Raw genomic sequence first — 13,683 nt, 5'->3', positions numbered from 1 at the left:
ATTGTAATGTAGACATTATCAGACCTGAGGGCGAGTCCAGCGAGTTCTGCTCACGAGTCCTTTCGTTAATAATGTTCGACGATCCAAAATCAATAATAGTAGATGATTATATGAAGGCTTTCGATATCAGGACGAATCCCGCTGGTTAGCTTTGATTAGTTGAGGATAATTAAAATGAACACTTACTAAAGACTGTAGTTCAATCTTCCATATGAAACTTTGTGCTCTGACAGGTTGAAATTACGTGCCAATGGCTTATTAGGTCACGTGATGTGCTACAAAGCGCAAGTGTTAGGTTTTGTTGGTGTGATACTTTTCCAATGACACGGATAGCTTTTCATGCGAGATCGGGGCCCTCTCAGGCGCTGTGATTAAGGTGATTTGCCTTTGCACGTATTTTGTTCGGTGGGGCTGTACGTCCTGATTTAAGAATTAATTAGTAGGCAATACTAAGATGATCATCACGAATGTATCAATTGATAATATCGAGGGTTGAAGTATTCTAGAGACACAATTACGTCTGCTAGTCTAATTTTCACGAACCCAAACCAGAACATCCCATTAAAATGTATCTGAACAATTCCAAAAGGTAACTTCAATGTCATGGTAGAACAAGTATCACTTTACACGAAATGAAAATGGTCAGGAAATCTAACTGGACAGTTAGACTATTTGAGAGAGAGATCGAAGGGTCTCCAGGGAACTTCATATTTGCTTTAAAAAACCTGAGCTTGTAATCCTCATGGTTCAGAATCGATATTCAAAAACTAGAATTCGTGATCTAGTATCACGTTTGACGAATGCTCTTACAATTAAGGCTTCTCAGGTAATAATGTGATCTTTTGCCACCTCTCATCATACTTACACCGATTAATCGAACAAAGCAGTCGAGGCGTTGACATTTGAGAGCCCAAATTCTAGCCTGCGTATCTTACAATGGCCGGTTTATCCTTTGACAACTACCAGAGAAATCAGCATCTCGCTCAGCGCTCCAAAACGGTGCCTCAAGCAACATCTACAGGTACAACGATCGTGGGGGTCAAATTCAATGGAGGTGTGCTAATTGCTGCTGATACCAGATCTACACAGGGTCCAATCGTGGCAAACAAGAACTGTGCGAAACTACATCGTATCTCACCAAAAATTTGGTGTGCGGGGGCCGGTACAGCAGCGGATACAGAGGCAGTTACAAGACTAATCGGTTCTAATCTGGAATTGCATTCACAATACGTTTCTCGAGAGCCCAGGGTGGTGTCAGCATTGCAGATGCTGAAACAGCACTTATTCAAATACCAGGGTCATGTCGGAGCGTATCTTATCGTTGCAGGATCCGATCCAACTGGCGCACATTTGTTTTCCATACACGCACACGGTTCCACAGACGTAGGATTCTACCAAAGTTTAGGATCTGGCTCGCTGGCTGCAATGGCCGTCTTGGAATCCCAATGGAAGCAGGATCTGACAAAGGAAGAAGCCATGAATTTAGCGTCGGATGCTATAGAGGCGGGTATATGGAATGATTTGGGTTCTGGTTCCAACGTGGACCTGTGCGTAATGGAAGTTGGCAAAGATGCAGAATATCTAAGAAACTTTAGAAAACCTAACGAAAGAGAAGCCAAACAGAGAAGTTACAAGTTTGCTCGCGGCACGACCGCGGTTCTAAGCGAAAAAGTACTTGACATCTGCCAGGTAGAAGAGGAGGTGGTTGATATCGAGCTTGAGGCTTGAGACGCTAAATAGAAAATCATCACTATATTACACTTTGTGCATTGAGACTAAATCTTTACTATACAATATCGAAGGGCTGACTGAGTTACAGGCCAAATATTTTTTGAACTGCCTCGACAATGGCTACATGTTCCTGAGCATGTACTCTCTGTTCATACTCTTCCAGAGTGTCCTGTCCGGGCACTATCTCAATTTCCTTGACTATAACCGGTTCTCCACGATCGACTTCTTGAATTACGTAGTGCACCATGCAACCGGCTGTCAATGGAGTTTGGTCTTCTTGACATTTCTTCCAAGCCATTTCAATCGCATGTGTGGTACCATCAAATGCTCCTGGCAGTGCCGGATGTAAATTGATGATAGGAATTCCATTGACTTGGTCCAAGAAGTCTGTTCCTAAAATCAAAAGCCAACCGGCACATACTATGAGATCCGGCTTGAATTCCATGATAACAGGCGCCAGATCTTTCTCAAATTTCTGCCTGGCCAAAGATCTACCAGTCTTATCATCTTTGACTAAGCCTTTAGTGTAGGGGTATAGAGAGTGTACTTTGGTGGGAATGCCATTCTTCGCTGCTCTTTCCAAACCGTAGGCTTTCTTGCTGGATGAAATGACGCTTACAATGTCAACTGGAAGCTCGTTCCTCGCCTTAGCGTCGATCAGCGCCTGTAGGTTGGAGCCAGATCCAGAAATCAAAACAACTAATCGGGGAGCCATCTTCTATTGGGGTCAGTTAGCGTTTTATATCGAACTACCCATCGGTGATGAGCTTTGTCAAATTTCATAGGTACTAGTAATTAACCTTGAGCTTGGAATTTTCTATAGAGTGATGGAACCGCTCGAGCTTAACAGTGCAGCGGGACTAACAATAATTGAAGGGCCCTTACAAGCCTGCTTAAATGCACCAAATATAGACACTAAGCTTAAACTATTTCGCTTTACTACCACTAAAAAACAACAAGTTCGTATGCATCTCGTACAAGTTTGAAGTTCAAACGTTTCACAACTAGCTCACCAAGATACAGAAAAAGCTCAAGTGCCATGTCACGAATTAGAACCTCAAAAATAAGGTAGATTTCTATAGACAATCTGCTTGAAGTCATGTCCCTCATCGGACTTCTGTCTTTTACTTGTCTGTGTCTTTAAGCTGACGACACGCTAGTATAAAGTGATGACATTTGATCAAAGATAATAGCGGTGACATTAACAGACACGAGACTCATAGGAAGCATCTGTTGGCAAACCATTCTCATTCAATCGATCTCAATTTGGTGCTCTGCGTTAAACAGTGCATTCGTAAACGTGGGAAAGCTCCCCCACTGAATAATCGAAATGTCATTTTCAGTGAAACAGCTCAACTTCGTTAAATCTAGGATAGGTTAACTCTGCTGTAAGACAAAGTGAAACTGAATCAACGAATAAGGTACTACAAATGGATATCATAACCTTGCAGATGGATCGACCTGAGTAAACGTTAGAAGATATGTCAATCCCGTGTAGAATGATCACATACAAACCTGAATTGTATAAGCTCATCTCCCATATCCCAGTCTTCTTGGAACGGTAACAGCAACGTATCACCTTAATAAACCATTCCTTTGGCCACAATACCACCTCACTAGCATCCCTGTATCATAAGCTCTCTAACGATGGTGGTATCGTCCGCAGGTCTTCACCATGAAATCGAGTTTTGCATACAAGAAATGGAACGCTTGAAGGTGACGGAGCTGAAGTCACTGTCTCGATCTATTGGACTTCCACTGAGTGGTAGAAAAGCTGACCTTCAAGACAGAATACGTGCATATCTAAATGGCTCATGCCGAGGCAACGCCATTGATCCATGGCGACCCAAAACCATATTGTTACTGATGGACAAAGTGCATCAAAATGATGCCCTCCCGACATATGAATCTCTATGGCTAGGCCTCAAGACCGGAAGCTTGCAAAACAACCCCGTGGCAACAGGTCATCAACCTCCTAGCTCTTTGGGATCATCTTCGCATGTGATGCGCACGAAAGTTGAGCAACAAGTTCCCAAAAGTCGTTTCGCACTACAGTTTGAGCAATCGCCTTTCTATAGACTCAAAAGAATGCTCAACGGTAGTCCTAAATTTGCTCCAAAGAATAGCGGTAGAGGTGTTTGTTCCTATCATTTCACTCTCAACAAAGAAGAGGCAACCCTTTTCGAACGTGATGATAGCCATTCCCGAATTAAACTGTATCTTTTCTGTGGAGTTCTTCCTCCAGTGGCTGATACTAGCGTACCCAGTTCAATCCAGTTCCCTCACCCAAACGACATATCTTTCAACGGCATAACGCTGAAGGATAATGTACGAGGACTGAAAAACAGACCCGGTACAGCAAAGCCAGCAGATTTAACACCATATCTCAGGACCTTTACCGAAAATCACTTACAACTGACGTACGCATTTACCAAGGAAGATTACTTGGTATGCTGTTACATAGTAGAAGTGTGTTCACCGCAAGAAATTCTAAACGAAGTTCTTCGTCATCCTAAAATTGTGACACCCGCCACTCTCCAGTATCTAAGAGAGTCGTTGAGTGAAGATGAAGACGAAGACTTGGTTACAACTTCCACGGTAATGACACTTCAGTGTCCCATATCATACTGTCGCATGCGATATCCTTCAAAATCGGTGCATTGTAGACACCTTCAATGCTTCGACGCTCTGTGGTATATTGAATCGCAACAGCAAATTCCTACCTGGCACTGTCCTGTTTGCCAAAAAACGATAAAAGTCGAGGATCTTGTGTTGTGTGAATTTGTCGAAAGTATTATCGAACAGTGCGATGACGAAGTTGAACAAGTGGAGATATCAAAAGATGGTTCATGGAAACCCATCTTCGAAGACGAAACGCCTGCACCTAGAGATAATAGCAAAGTTCATGTCAAGTCTGAAAACGGACAAGGTTTGAGCTCAAAGGAAAATAGCATGCCTGACGAAGATGGCGGTGATCCAATCTCAGCAGGGCGGGCTAGATCACAACACCCTGATCCTGTTGTTATTTCTCTTGACAGTGAAGATGAAAATGAGGAGTCTGAACGTATTGACCGCACTCGAGGTTCAGATGGTGGTTCACGCCCAACTTCTACAGCTGCTCTACAGACCACGGCGGAGAAGCGGCCTGATCCCCCATTCCCTCGAGATAATACATTGGGTAACATTTACAGTACCTATATGGATGATGCGTCTGAGCCGCTTCCAACGTTAGACCCCGGACGCGCAAATTCAACTCCAATGGGGATCAACTATCAATCGTTAGCTGCTCGTTCTCCTGGTGAGGAGGGCGAACCTAACAGTGCGGTTTTTTTTCCTCGTCAACGCTTAGTGCCAAACATATTAGGAAGGACGCCTTTAAGGAATACGAGCCAAGGCAACGGTCACAGCGAAAATCACGGAGATGTCGAACATGGGGCTGATAATACTCCATCACCCAGTCCGACTACTAATAATACATCATTCATACCAAGGCTAACTAATCCAGATAGAGAGGTACTTTCAAGACACGAGCACGTGAACGAAGGTACTACTTCTGTGGGCACAGCGGCCAACGGGAATGGAAATAATTTGGGTTCTGTTGGTCCATCCGAGTATCAGCCAGCCCAACCCGAAGACTCTCATGTTTCTGGAAGGGAACGAAGGGCTGCCGAATGCGCTAATATGCTTGGATTGGGTGATGAAATAGGTGCCATTGATCAACTGGAACAAAACAACGGCAACTTCAGTGATGTGGCGCCGTCGAATGACGAAAATAGACAGCAAGGAGATAGAGAGCTCAACAGTTCAGAGCGTGAGGAGCACTTCAGCTCTCATTTACAAGCTCCAAGAAATTTATTTGCTGGCTCAAATCCAAGCCCATACGAAAATCCGCATTTCGGCACTGATCCCAACTCGAATTCACGATACTCATCGGTACGTCCACCGCTACCACCTGTTCCGCAATCAATGAACAGACTTTCAAATACAGCTAAACCAACTCCATCGTCATCTATGCGTCACAGGAAACCTATTGTTTCTCCTTTCATACCTAAAAAGTCTTACGCTAACATGCTGCCGCAGAAACGTCAAATTTCAGTTGATTCGGTGAATAAGTCCAACGCATCTGATAATAACAGCGTTTCGAGTCCCTCTACACCCTTTGCAGACGGTGTCTCTGGGTCCATTTCTCCACCGCCACCTATTTTACATCGCTCCGATGATAATGAGCTGGATTTCATTGATCTGACTTCGGACGAGTAGTTATGTAGGTTGTATTATTTCTAGTCTTTGAATGAAAAACAATTCTCACATCAGAATGCCTCCTATTACGATATGTCGACTTACATGAATGGTATCCCGACGCCGACGTTACGGGAGTAGTCAGAGTACTGTTTTCCAAAAAATTGCAGTAAATATATCTCCTCGTAGCGTATCCGACTATCAAAGAATTTCCACAGCACTACTGCAAAGATGACAAAGGAGAATGGATTGAGTAGCAGTAACTGTGTTCCAAGAGCCCACCAAAAATAACCAAAGTAGCTTGGGTGACGCAATTTGCCGTAGATCCCATCGGTGACTAAAGAGTGATCTGAATTTTGACTTGTCTTAACTTGATGAGAAAACGACTTTCCAGCTGTTACCATCGCTGCAGTCCTCACATATTGGCCAGAAATCAGCAGTATTAAGCCCAAAGTGGAGATCAAAAGATTGGTTTGAGAGTGGAAACTAGATTTCCATTGTGGGAACAAAGTTGATTCGATGACTGCCTCAACAATCGCCAAAATATGAGAAAACAGATAAGCTCTGCCGTTGTTGAACAAGAAAGAATCCTTGGTTACTTTTCCAGGGTTGAATCTAGCTGTGACGTAAAATTCCAAAAAATGGAACAAGCCAATGGCAATTAGGTACAGGTTGATGTTCACGAAATGTGAATAAGGTACTAATGCCGAAGAAATTCCCACAAACGTGCCAAGACAGAACCCAGCCAATGATATCTCGTCCAAGGGATTTTTTTCAATGTGAGGATAAACTTTACCTTTAATCACAACCCCCAAATCTGAGGTCTCTGTTGAATCTTGATCATCCAGCGTTTCGCTTTCGGCTAGCATTACGATAACTTGATATGATTGATATCAGAAGAACAGGTTTGGAGCTGCCCTTTGTCCTTTCCAGACGGGGTTTTAACAGGTCTTTACCCAACACCTCACCTCATCGCATCACGGTGATTATTACCAGTAAGGCCATCACCATACACGTTGATGGGGACCCTGGGTTCAAGGATTTAACGTGACGTCCGAACGATACCAGCCTCCGTAGAGTTTACCTCCCGTTTATCGTCTTGTAGGTTAGTACATTTGAACCAGGTCTACCTTTTGCTAGCTCGTGCAACGGGTGTCGTTGTGAAGATTGAAACATCGCAGACTGCAAATCTTATTCCCGCAGTTCACACAACTAGAAATGCTGTTGTATCCACCACATATGGAGCAGGTTGTGATCACTGGAAGCACTTTGAAAAACTTCTTATTATAAACGTTGTGGAAGATGATGCTGCGGTTCACTTGATCAAGGGCATCGACGTAACTGGTGAGTGGTCTTCGAGAAGCTAAGGTTTTCTTTAGGGCAACCACTCGGTTAGTGTTTTTCTTTTTGACAACTGGAGGTTTAGTAGACTTGTATAGAAGCTCAAGATTTTTCGGAAGCTCGAATTTGTTTCTGCTGGATCTGTTAACATTCGATGAAGAGCCACCGCCGGAATCTGCGCCGTTGCTGGAGTCGATACGATCTTTGCTGATACCGGTTATGCTGCTCATCACAAAGGGCACGTCTCTGATATCTTGTACGTTTTCTGTGTCTAGTTCCATAAGTCTTCGTCTCGATTTCAGAAGCTCTTGCGGGGTATACCTTTCCAATGCGCTGTTGGTGGTTGTGATGAAGTTTGAACTTAGGGATTCTGTATCCTTCCCATTTTTCTGCGCATAGATCTTGGCTTCCAAATCCGAAAGCGAGTAGTTTACCCGCTTGTTGTTTCTGACTCCAGATGCAGTTGTAGTCTTTGTTATCCTATTTCGACCGGAGGGCCCTGCAGCGTTTACGCTCGTGAAATAGACATTCGGGTCGTGGCTCTTAAGATTTATCTCCTCTACGAAAGGCATGTTAGACAGGCAAAGTGGCGGTATACAGTCCTGTTTAGATGCTCGATTTGGTGAAGTTGGTGCTCTTGATCGGCTAGTCTATGCTTTACAGGTATTAACTTTGACAAAATACAGAGAGATAAGCGTGACTTGTTTTACTGTATACTTGGCTGTGGTTTTCTTAATTAATCCATAGTCGGTTTCGTGGTCTAGTCGGTTATGGCATCTGCTTAACACGCAGAACGTCCCCAGTTCGATCCTGGGCGAAATCAACTTTTTTGGATTTGTTTTGTTCCAATATTCGTACAATTGATCTTTAATGTGTATGGCAGGGTGGTGCTGTTCTGTTGAGTACATTTATTTGTTTAAGCTATTAGTGGTTATACAATTTCATTAGAGTTTGGACCGCATCTTGTGTTCCTTTACCAGCAGAGCATGTATTTCGTCGGCCGCCTGGCCCAAATAATAGTGCAGCCGGGCAGCACTTAATCCACTTGCAAGCGGTTTGTTGACAATATTTATGTGAAGCCAGTCTTTGTTGAGCATATAGGCCAGGCCAAACCCATTGTCATTAACTTGCGACCATCCATAGCCTTCAAAATATTCGGAAGATAGCTGACTTGTGGAAATTAGCCATGTAGACGAAAATCTGAACAATGTGTCTTTGAACAGTTCCGGTACCTCCTCATCCGAACGTAACATGTTCTTCAAACCAAAAAAATGACGATCAACACCTTGACCAGCAGAGGCAGTTTTGAGGTATGCTGAATGGGCGGTCGCAGAAGCACGAAGGCTTACAAGTTTCTGTTCATCCGTCACACTAGGATCTTCCCAGTCAGCAACGAATTTAGCTGATTCGACACTAACAGAGCGACCTGTTTCCGTGCGTCCCTTAAAAAAACGCCTGGTAGATGCCGCTTCATACGTCGGTAGCTGACGATGCAGGTACTTATAAACGCCAAGCTGAATGATCTGCTGGACGAAAGCATCGGGCGAAAATCCTAGTGTCTTGATGACGGCTTTACCATACTTGTTGTAGTGCCATACCTTCAAATCGTGCTCGCTCATTACAGCTAGGAATTTGCGCTGTGCATTTTCAATGCTTTCTTTGATAGAGGGTGTAATTAGGAATGGAAGGTGCGAGGGCTCCGAAAAAGTGCGTTCTGGGGCCCGGCTCAGCTCATTAATAAAAGAGTCCGGATCCATGTTTGCAATATGACGACACACAAAGTCGTTTAACAGAAGTGTAGGCGTTCCGTCCATTTTAGAATGTTCGGCAAGAAATGCAGAAACACCATTTTTGGCAACGAAGAATTGTAAAGGTTTGTCAAAAAACCTATTCACACCGTTTCCATGCCAAGCAAAATGAGATTTTTCTTCCAGAGTTACAGGGCTGGCGTCCAGATCCAGACACAGTACAAAAGATGACTTTTGAATAGTTTCAAGAGACGCGCGTGAAATAGCATGAGACTCAAGCTCCTGGTATGATTGATGCCATTCATTTCTGGGCAGTGATGTCAAAACTCCGATCCCAGAGCTCGTGTTTTCCGGAAAGCGAGCACTACTTACATTTGTGATGTCATACAGTTGCTGCCAGATCGCGGATGGTCCCAATGGTTCACCGTGGTCATTATGAGTGCGCAGAGTGTAGAAGTTCCCGCGTAAGGCCACTGTGATGAATTTGTGCTCGTGAATAGAATAGAAAATGTTGGAGTCTTTGCCTTGGCCTGGAATACGGGCATTGTTGAACATGAGGTGGAAGCTGTTCATGCAGAAGGGATGGTCTTTTACAACGTCGGCCGGCAAAGACTCATCTTTGATGGCCTCCAAGAATTTGACCACTGTGGTGATGATCGCCGTGGATTTAATAAGGGGATCCGCCTGAATCTTGTTATGCGAGATCGGGAGCGGTTTGTGTACGTAAAAATACGACACGTACGGCACCACCGGGTCGTTGTACTCCAAATAGGCCTGGTTATCCCAAAATTGAGAAAGCCAGTTTCTGGATTGTCCAGCGAATTTTTGAAGCCGATTTTGGAGCTCTGGGCCCTGGTTTGCTGCAAACTCCGCACACAGTTTTCCTTGTTGTTCCAGCTGCTCTTTGGTGCGACAATAGGGTTTAATTGTTTCAATGTATTTGTGCAGCGTTTTTTCAAGTTCTGGAACGGGCAGGGACGGCATTTTTTGCTGGTTTTCGAACGTCAATCCTTGAAAACCTTTCCGTTTCTGCTGGTAAAAAGCGTTTGGATGTTGGGCCAAGTAATACTCGCCATTTCGGGTTTCAAACGGGAATTTTTGTAAAGTAGACATCATTCGTCTTGGCACTTCTAGCGTTCTCTTCATCCAAAATTGTAGAGTCTGAGTTCCTGGGATATATGCCAAAAACAGAAAAGTTCACAGTAAAGCTACAATAACAACAACAACAACAACGCTTTACCTATATTTTTCTGCAAGATGCTGGAGTTAAGGTTCATGTCTTTTTCGCCATGAAGGTTCGATTACCTTTCACAAGCCTTTTATATACTTTTTGGTTCGAATGTGCTTTCGAGCGGCATCTTGCCTTGTTACACAAGAGAGACCTGTCATGCCTCTTAGCTAGAATAACATGACCCTTATGAAACCAATAGAAGGATCACCCCCAATGGCGACGACACAGACGTTGAAAGTGATCTTGACCTTTGGATCTGCTCGCCCAGAAGTGTCAGTTTGAGAAAAAAAGTGGTAGAGTCGATAGGTTTACTCCGTATGGCGTGGTTAGGTCTGGATCTGCTCCTGTTCGTACTGCCTGCTAGCACATGTGTTTGCTTTGAATAGAGTTCTTATGCTAGTCTTGTTTTAGTTGGACCCAACACGCTGACCAGTCCCGCGAAAATTTAGGTTATTGGTAGAGTCAGTGGCACTAGCAGCTGTCCTTTGTTCTCTAGCAGCAGCAGCAGCAGCAGCCCTGTCCATCCGGGTCTTGATAGATTCGGCTTCGGTAGTCTGAGCTGTTTCCTTTTTGCTTCCCAGTTTGCGACCGTGACCTTGGTATGCATGCGTATTCTTGACTATCACGTTGACAGTGCGGCGCCGGTTGTTCGCCAGAAAGCCCCAAATGCCGGTGAACCACCTGGGAGCCCGGAAATGACCATCGTTGACAATTCCGTAGCCTAGTGTCGAGCTTCTAATGTAGCCGTAGAGCGGTCCCAGAGATCGGGTGTCCAGACAATTGTACACGTACCCCACAACAAGACCGGTTACTATGAGCGGAAAAGTCCGATGTTCGTCGTCAAAAAGGTACGATAGAAAAAGCTGCAGTAAAGGGTTGTATTTGCCCTTGATTGGGAACAGCCCATAAAACATCAAGGGTGTATTCCAGTTTTTGATGCTCCATAGACAAGTCAAAGAGGCCATGAATCCATCCGCAAGCGTGTAAGGACACTGGATTTGCGAGACCGTTACACAGCTTACCATGCCCGCCAGCAGCACCGCAAGCAGATATACATATTCTGCGTTTTCTTTACTGCTGAAATGATGGGTTTCCAAATGCGATGAGTGAGTGTAAAACTCAAAAAGCGTAAAAAGAGTCCCCATTTTGCCCTTGTTGATGATCAAGGGGCCCGTAAAGACCCTCCAAATCTGCATTTTCATGAACGCATCGTAGGGCCAAAAAGACATCCACTCGGGTGACACAATTCCTGACCTCATGAGTGTGTATAACACGAAAAACGCCAGCAGCACCGATCGGGTCACAGGTGGGATCTCGGCGAGCAATTGAGCCACTTCATTGGGCTGAGACGTTTTTTTCATGTTTGCCATATCTGAAAGTTACAAGTTTAAACTTGATGGAAGAGTTTCGATATGGGTTAAACGTCGTCTGAGGCACGCCTACCTTTTGGTAGACTCTTAAATCTCGAAGATCAACCTTATTATATGGATAGAAGATATATATTACTTGAGATTGAGTGCCTTAAAGAGTCACATGACTAGATTCAGTGCGTTTAGCTATAGCTCCTATTTTAAAGGAGACGTCAATGACGAACGAAAGATCAATGTTCAGGCCATGAATTGATTGTAATTTAATCTAAACTGGAACTATCCGGTTCTCGCGGTGTCTGTTCCTATTCTCAGATCTGATTCTCATATCCGGCGTCATATTCGTGTAAGAGTGATCCCATGCGCATGACACGATGACAGCGACAGGTATGATCAAGAAACTGGAACGACTGATACCAGTTGAGCAAAATGCTGAGAGAAACTTCAGTAGTGAATTGTCTGATCTATCTTTACTGCACTGAATTGCATGGTTTACCTCACTTATGATATCTTCCTCTGTACGGTACAGAAAGATCATATGGTTGGTTTTACGAAGTGAGAATATTAAGTCACACTGCAACTGTTTCGTACTTATACTTTGATAGTCTCGAAACTCACCTGTAGTCTCGAAAATCGCTTGTAATCTTGCCATTATCACCCGAACTTCTTCTCTCTCGAACAATCGTCTTTCCTTCGAGGCTTATCGATTTAGTAAAATACATTATTTACTGACGTTGGTATTTCTACAGCGAAAAACATGACTCTCCAGACAAGTATTGAGTTTGTAACATGTGTAAGGCTCATCATGCAGTATGAGCCAAATTTCAACCTGTAGTTTAGCTTTCACCAGTACGTAAACTTCAAGCTGTTCAACCGATAGGAAGTAAATGAGTGTTCAATTGAATTTGCATTTTGATAAAACAACGAAGTGCAGAGCATACAAGAATAAACAGAGCTGAATAATGTATGCGCTATGTGGATGCCTTAACTGGACAAAACACTCAATAAATTTTGAGCCAAGAGAATCGTCGCAGGATTCTCCAAAGTGTACCCAAAAAAGAATAAATTGAATTTCGGGAATGCTTTAACAGAACACATTTAACAGTTGTTGCTGAGTATTCTAACACGTTCTTACAGCCTGTTCTCTCGTTTGTTATCTGCTTTCTTCTCGAAAACTGGTATAAAATGTAGAAAGTGTCAGTTTCTAGTATACTACTATATCAAAAAATTTTATGATGAGAATAGCGCATTTGATCTCATCGCGGACAGTTTTCTCCCACACAGCCAGTTCCGGTGACTTCAAGCATGGCACCACGCAGCAACAGACAGATCCTTACTCAAGGTAAAAACTATGTGGCTAAACAAGCGAAGAAATTCGGTGCAGATGAGGTAACTTTTGACAAGGACTCCAGACTGGACTACTTGACAGGATTCCATAAACGTAAGCTGGAGAGGCAGAAGAAGGCTCAGGACTTCAACAAAGAACAGGCCAGACAACTCAAAGTTGAAGAACGTAAAAAACTTCGGGACCAGCGTCGAAAAGACGCGGAGGAACAAATGCGAAAATTCAAAGAAACCATGAAAGAAGTAGGCGACTACATAGGATCCGATAACGACGATTTTGACAGCGAGAAGCAGGATCAGGACGAAAACAATGACAAAGAGGATGCAGACGCAAACGAGGTACCCTGGGATGGGTTTTCAGACCATGAAGACGGTGAAAATGGTGTACGGCCTATTTTGAAGAAGTCTCAACAGCATTACGAAGACGACACACTAGTAGATATCGAGCCACTTGAACCCAACGAGAATTTCGCATATATTGCGTCTCGAAACAATGTGAAACTTGAAAAATCCGCAGAAGTACTGGATGAAAGTATTGAGCGCGCTGCCAAATATGCCAAGTTCTTAGGAATGGACGACAAGCCTAAAAAGAAGAAAAAGTTCAGGTATTTGACCAAGGCAGAAAGAAGACATAACCAGAAAAAGGCGAATACGAACAAACGCAGAAAGTAGATAATATATA

At 43.7% G+C, this 13,683-nt stretch overlaps 8 protein-coding genes and 1 non-coding gene across 9 annotated transcripts; 4 read left to right on the top strand and 5 right to left on the bottom strand.

The window, feature by feature from the left end:
* Window positions 1-936: 936 nt before the first annotated feature.
* On the top strand, window positions 937-1,728 carry PUP1 (LALA0S06e05864g1_1; the record flags this gene model as incomplete). Its single annotated transcript, XM_022771945.1, has 1 exon — window positions 937-1,728. One exon carries the CDS (start codon window positions 937-939, stop codon window positions 1,726-1,728), a length of 792 nt encoding a protein of 263 aa, XP_022629097.1.
* Window positions 1,729-1,813: 85 nt separating this feature from the next.
* Window positions 1,814-2,446, bottom strand: ADE8 (LALA0S06e05842g1_1; the record flags this gene model as incomplete). Its single annotated transcript, XM_022771942.1, has 1 exon — window positions 1,814-2,446. The coding sequence occupies one exon, from the start codon at window positions 2,444-2,446 to the stop codon at window positions 1,814-1,816; it is 633 nt and encodes a 210-aa protein (XP_022629096.1).
* Window positions 2,447-3,378: 932 nt separating this feature from the next.
* On the top strand, window positions 3,379-5,991 carry LALA0_S06e05820g (LALA0S06e05820g1_1; the record flags this gene model as incomplete). Its single annotated transcript, XM_022771941.1, has 1 exon — window positions 3,379-5,991. The coding sequence occupies one exon, from the start codon at window positions 3,379-3,381 to the stop codon at window positions 5,989-5,991; it is 2,613 nt and encodes an 870-aa protein (XP_022629095.1).
* An 80-nt stretch (window positions 5,992-6,071) lies between these two features.
* Window positions 6,072-6,839, bottom strand: STE14 (LALA0S06e05798g1_1; the record flags this gene model as incomplete). Its single annotated transcript, XM_022771940.1, has 1 exon — window positions 6,072-6,839. One exon carries the CDS (start codon window positions 6,837-6,839, stop codon window positions 6,072-6,074), a length of 768 nt encoding a protein of 255 aa, XP_022629094.1.
* Window positions 6,840-7,106: 267 nt separating this feature from the next.
* On the bottom strand, window positions 7,107-7,883 carry VPS71 (LALA0S06e05776g1_1; the record flags this gene model as incomplete). Its single annotated transcript, XM_022771939.1, has 1 exon — window positions 7,107-7,883. The coding sequence occupies one exon, from the start codon at window positions 7,881-7,883 to the stop codon at window positions 7,107-7,109; it is 777 nt and encodes a 258-aa protein (XP_022629093.1).
* A 177-nt stretch (window positions 7,884-8,060) lies between these two features.
* Window positions 8,061-8,134, top strand: LALA0_S06e05754r. The gene has a single exon. It is a non-coding gene; the product is annotated as a tRNA-Val (tRNA).
* A 121-nt stretch (window positions 8,135-8,255) lies between these two features.
* On the bottom strand, window positions 8,256-10,205 carry CAT2 (LALA0S06e05732g1_1; the record flags this gene model as incomplete). Its single annotated transcript, XM_022771938.1, has 1 exon — window positions 8,256-10,205. One exon carries the CDS (start codon window positions 10,203-10,205, stop codon window positions 8,256-8,258), a length of 1,950 nt encoding a protein of 649 aa, XP_022629092.1.
* Window positions 10,206-10,697: 492 nt separating this feature from the next.
* Window positions 10,698-11,660, bottom strand: DFM1 (LALA0S06e05710g1_1; the record flags this gene model as incomplete). Its single annotated transcript, XM_022771937.1, has 1 exon — window positions 10,698-11,660. The coding sequence occupies one exon, from the start codon at window positions 11,658-11,660 to the stop codon at window positions 10,698-10,700; it is 963 nt and encodes a 320-aa protein (XP_022629091.1).
* A 1,302-nt stretch (window positions 11,661-12,962) lies between these two features.
* On the top strand, window positions 12,963-13,673 carry RRP17 (LALA0S06e05688g1_1; the record flags this gene model as incomplete). The annotated part of the gene is made up of 1 exon (XM_022771936.1): window positions 12,963-13,673. One exon carries the CDS (start codon window positions 12,963-12,965, stop codon window positions 13,671-13,673), a length of 711 nt encoding a protein of 236 aa, XP_022629090.1.
* Window positions 13,674-13,683: the final 10 nt, after the last annotated feature.

This window comes from Lachancea lanzarotensis, scaffold LALA0S06 (assembly GCF_000938715.1).
Source record: "Lachancea lanzarotensis genome assembly LALA0, scaffold LALA0S06, whole genome shotgun sequence".
Lineage (NCBI taxonomy): Eukaryota > Fungi > Ascomycota > Saccharomycetes > Saccharomycetales > Saccharomycetaceae > Lachancea > Lachancea lanzarotensis.
The sequence above is the reverse complement of the archived record's forward strand: the minus strand, read 5'-3'. Positions and strand labels throughout refer to the sequence as shown.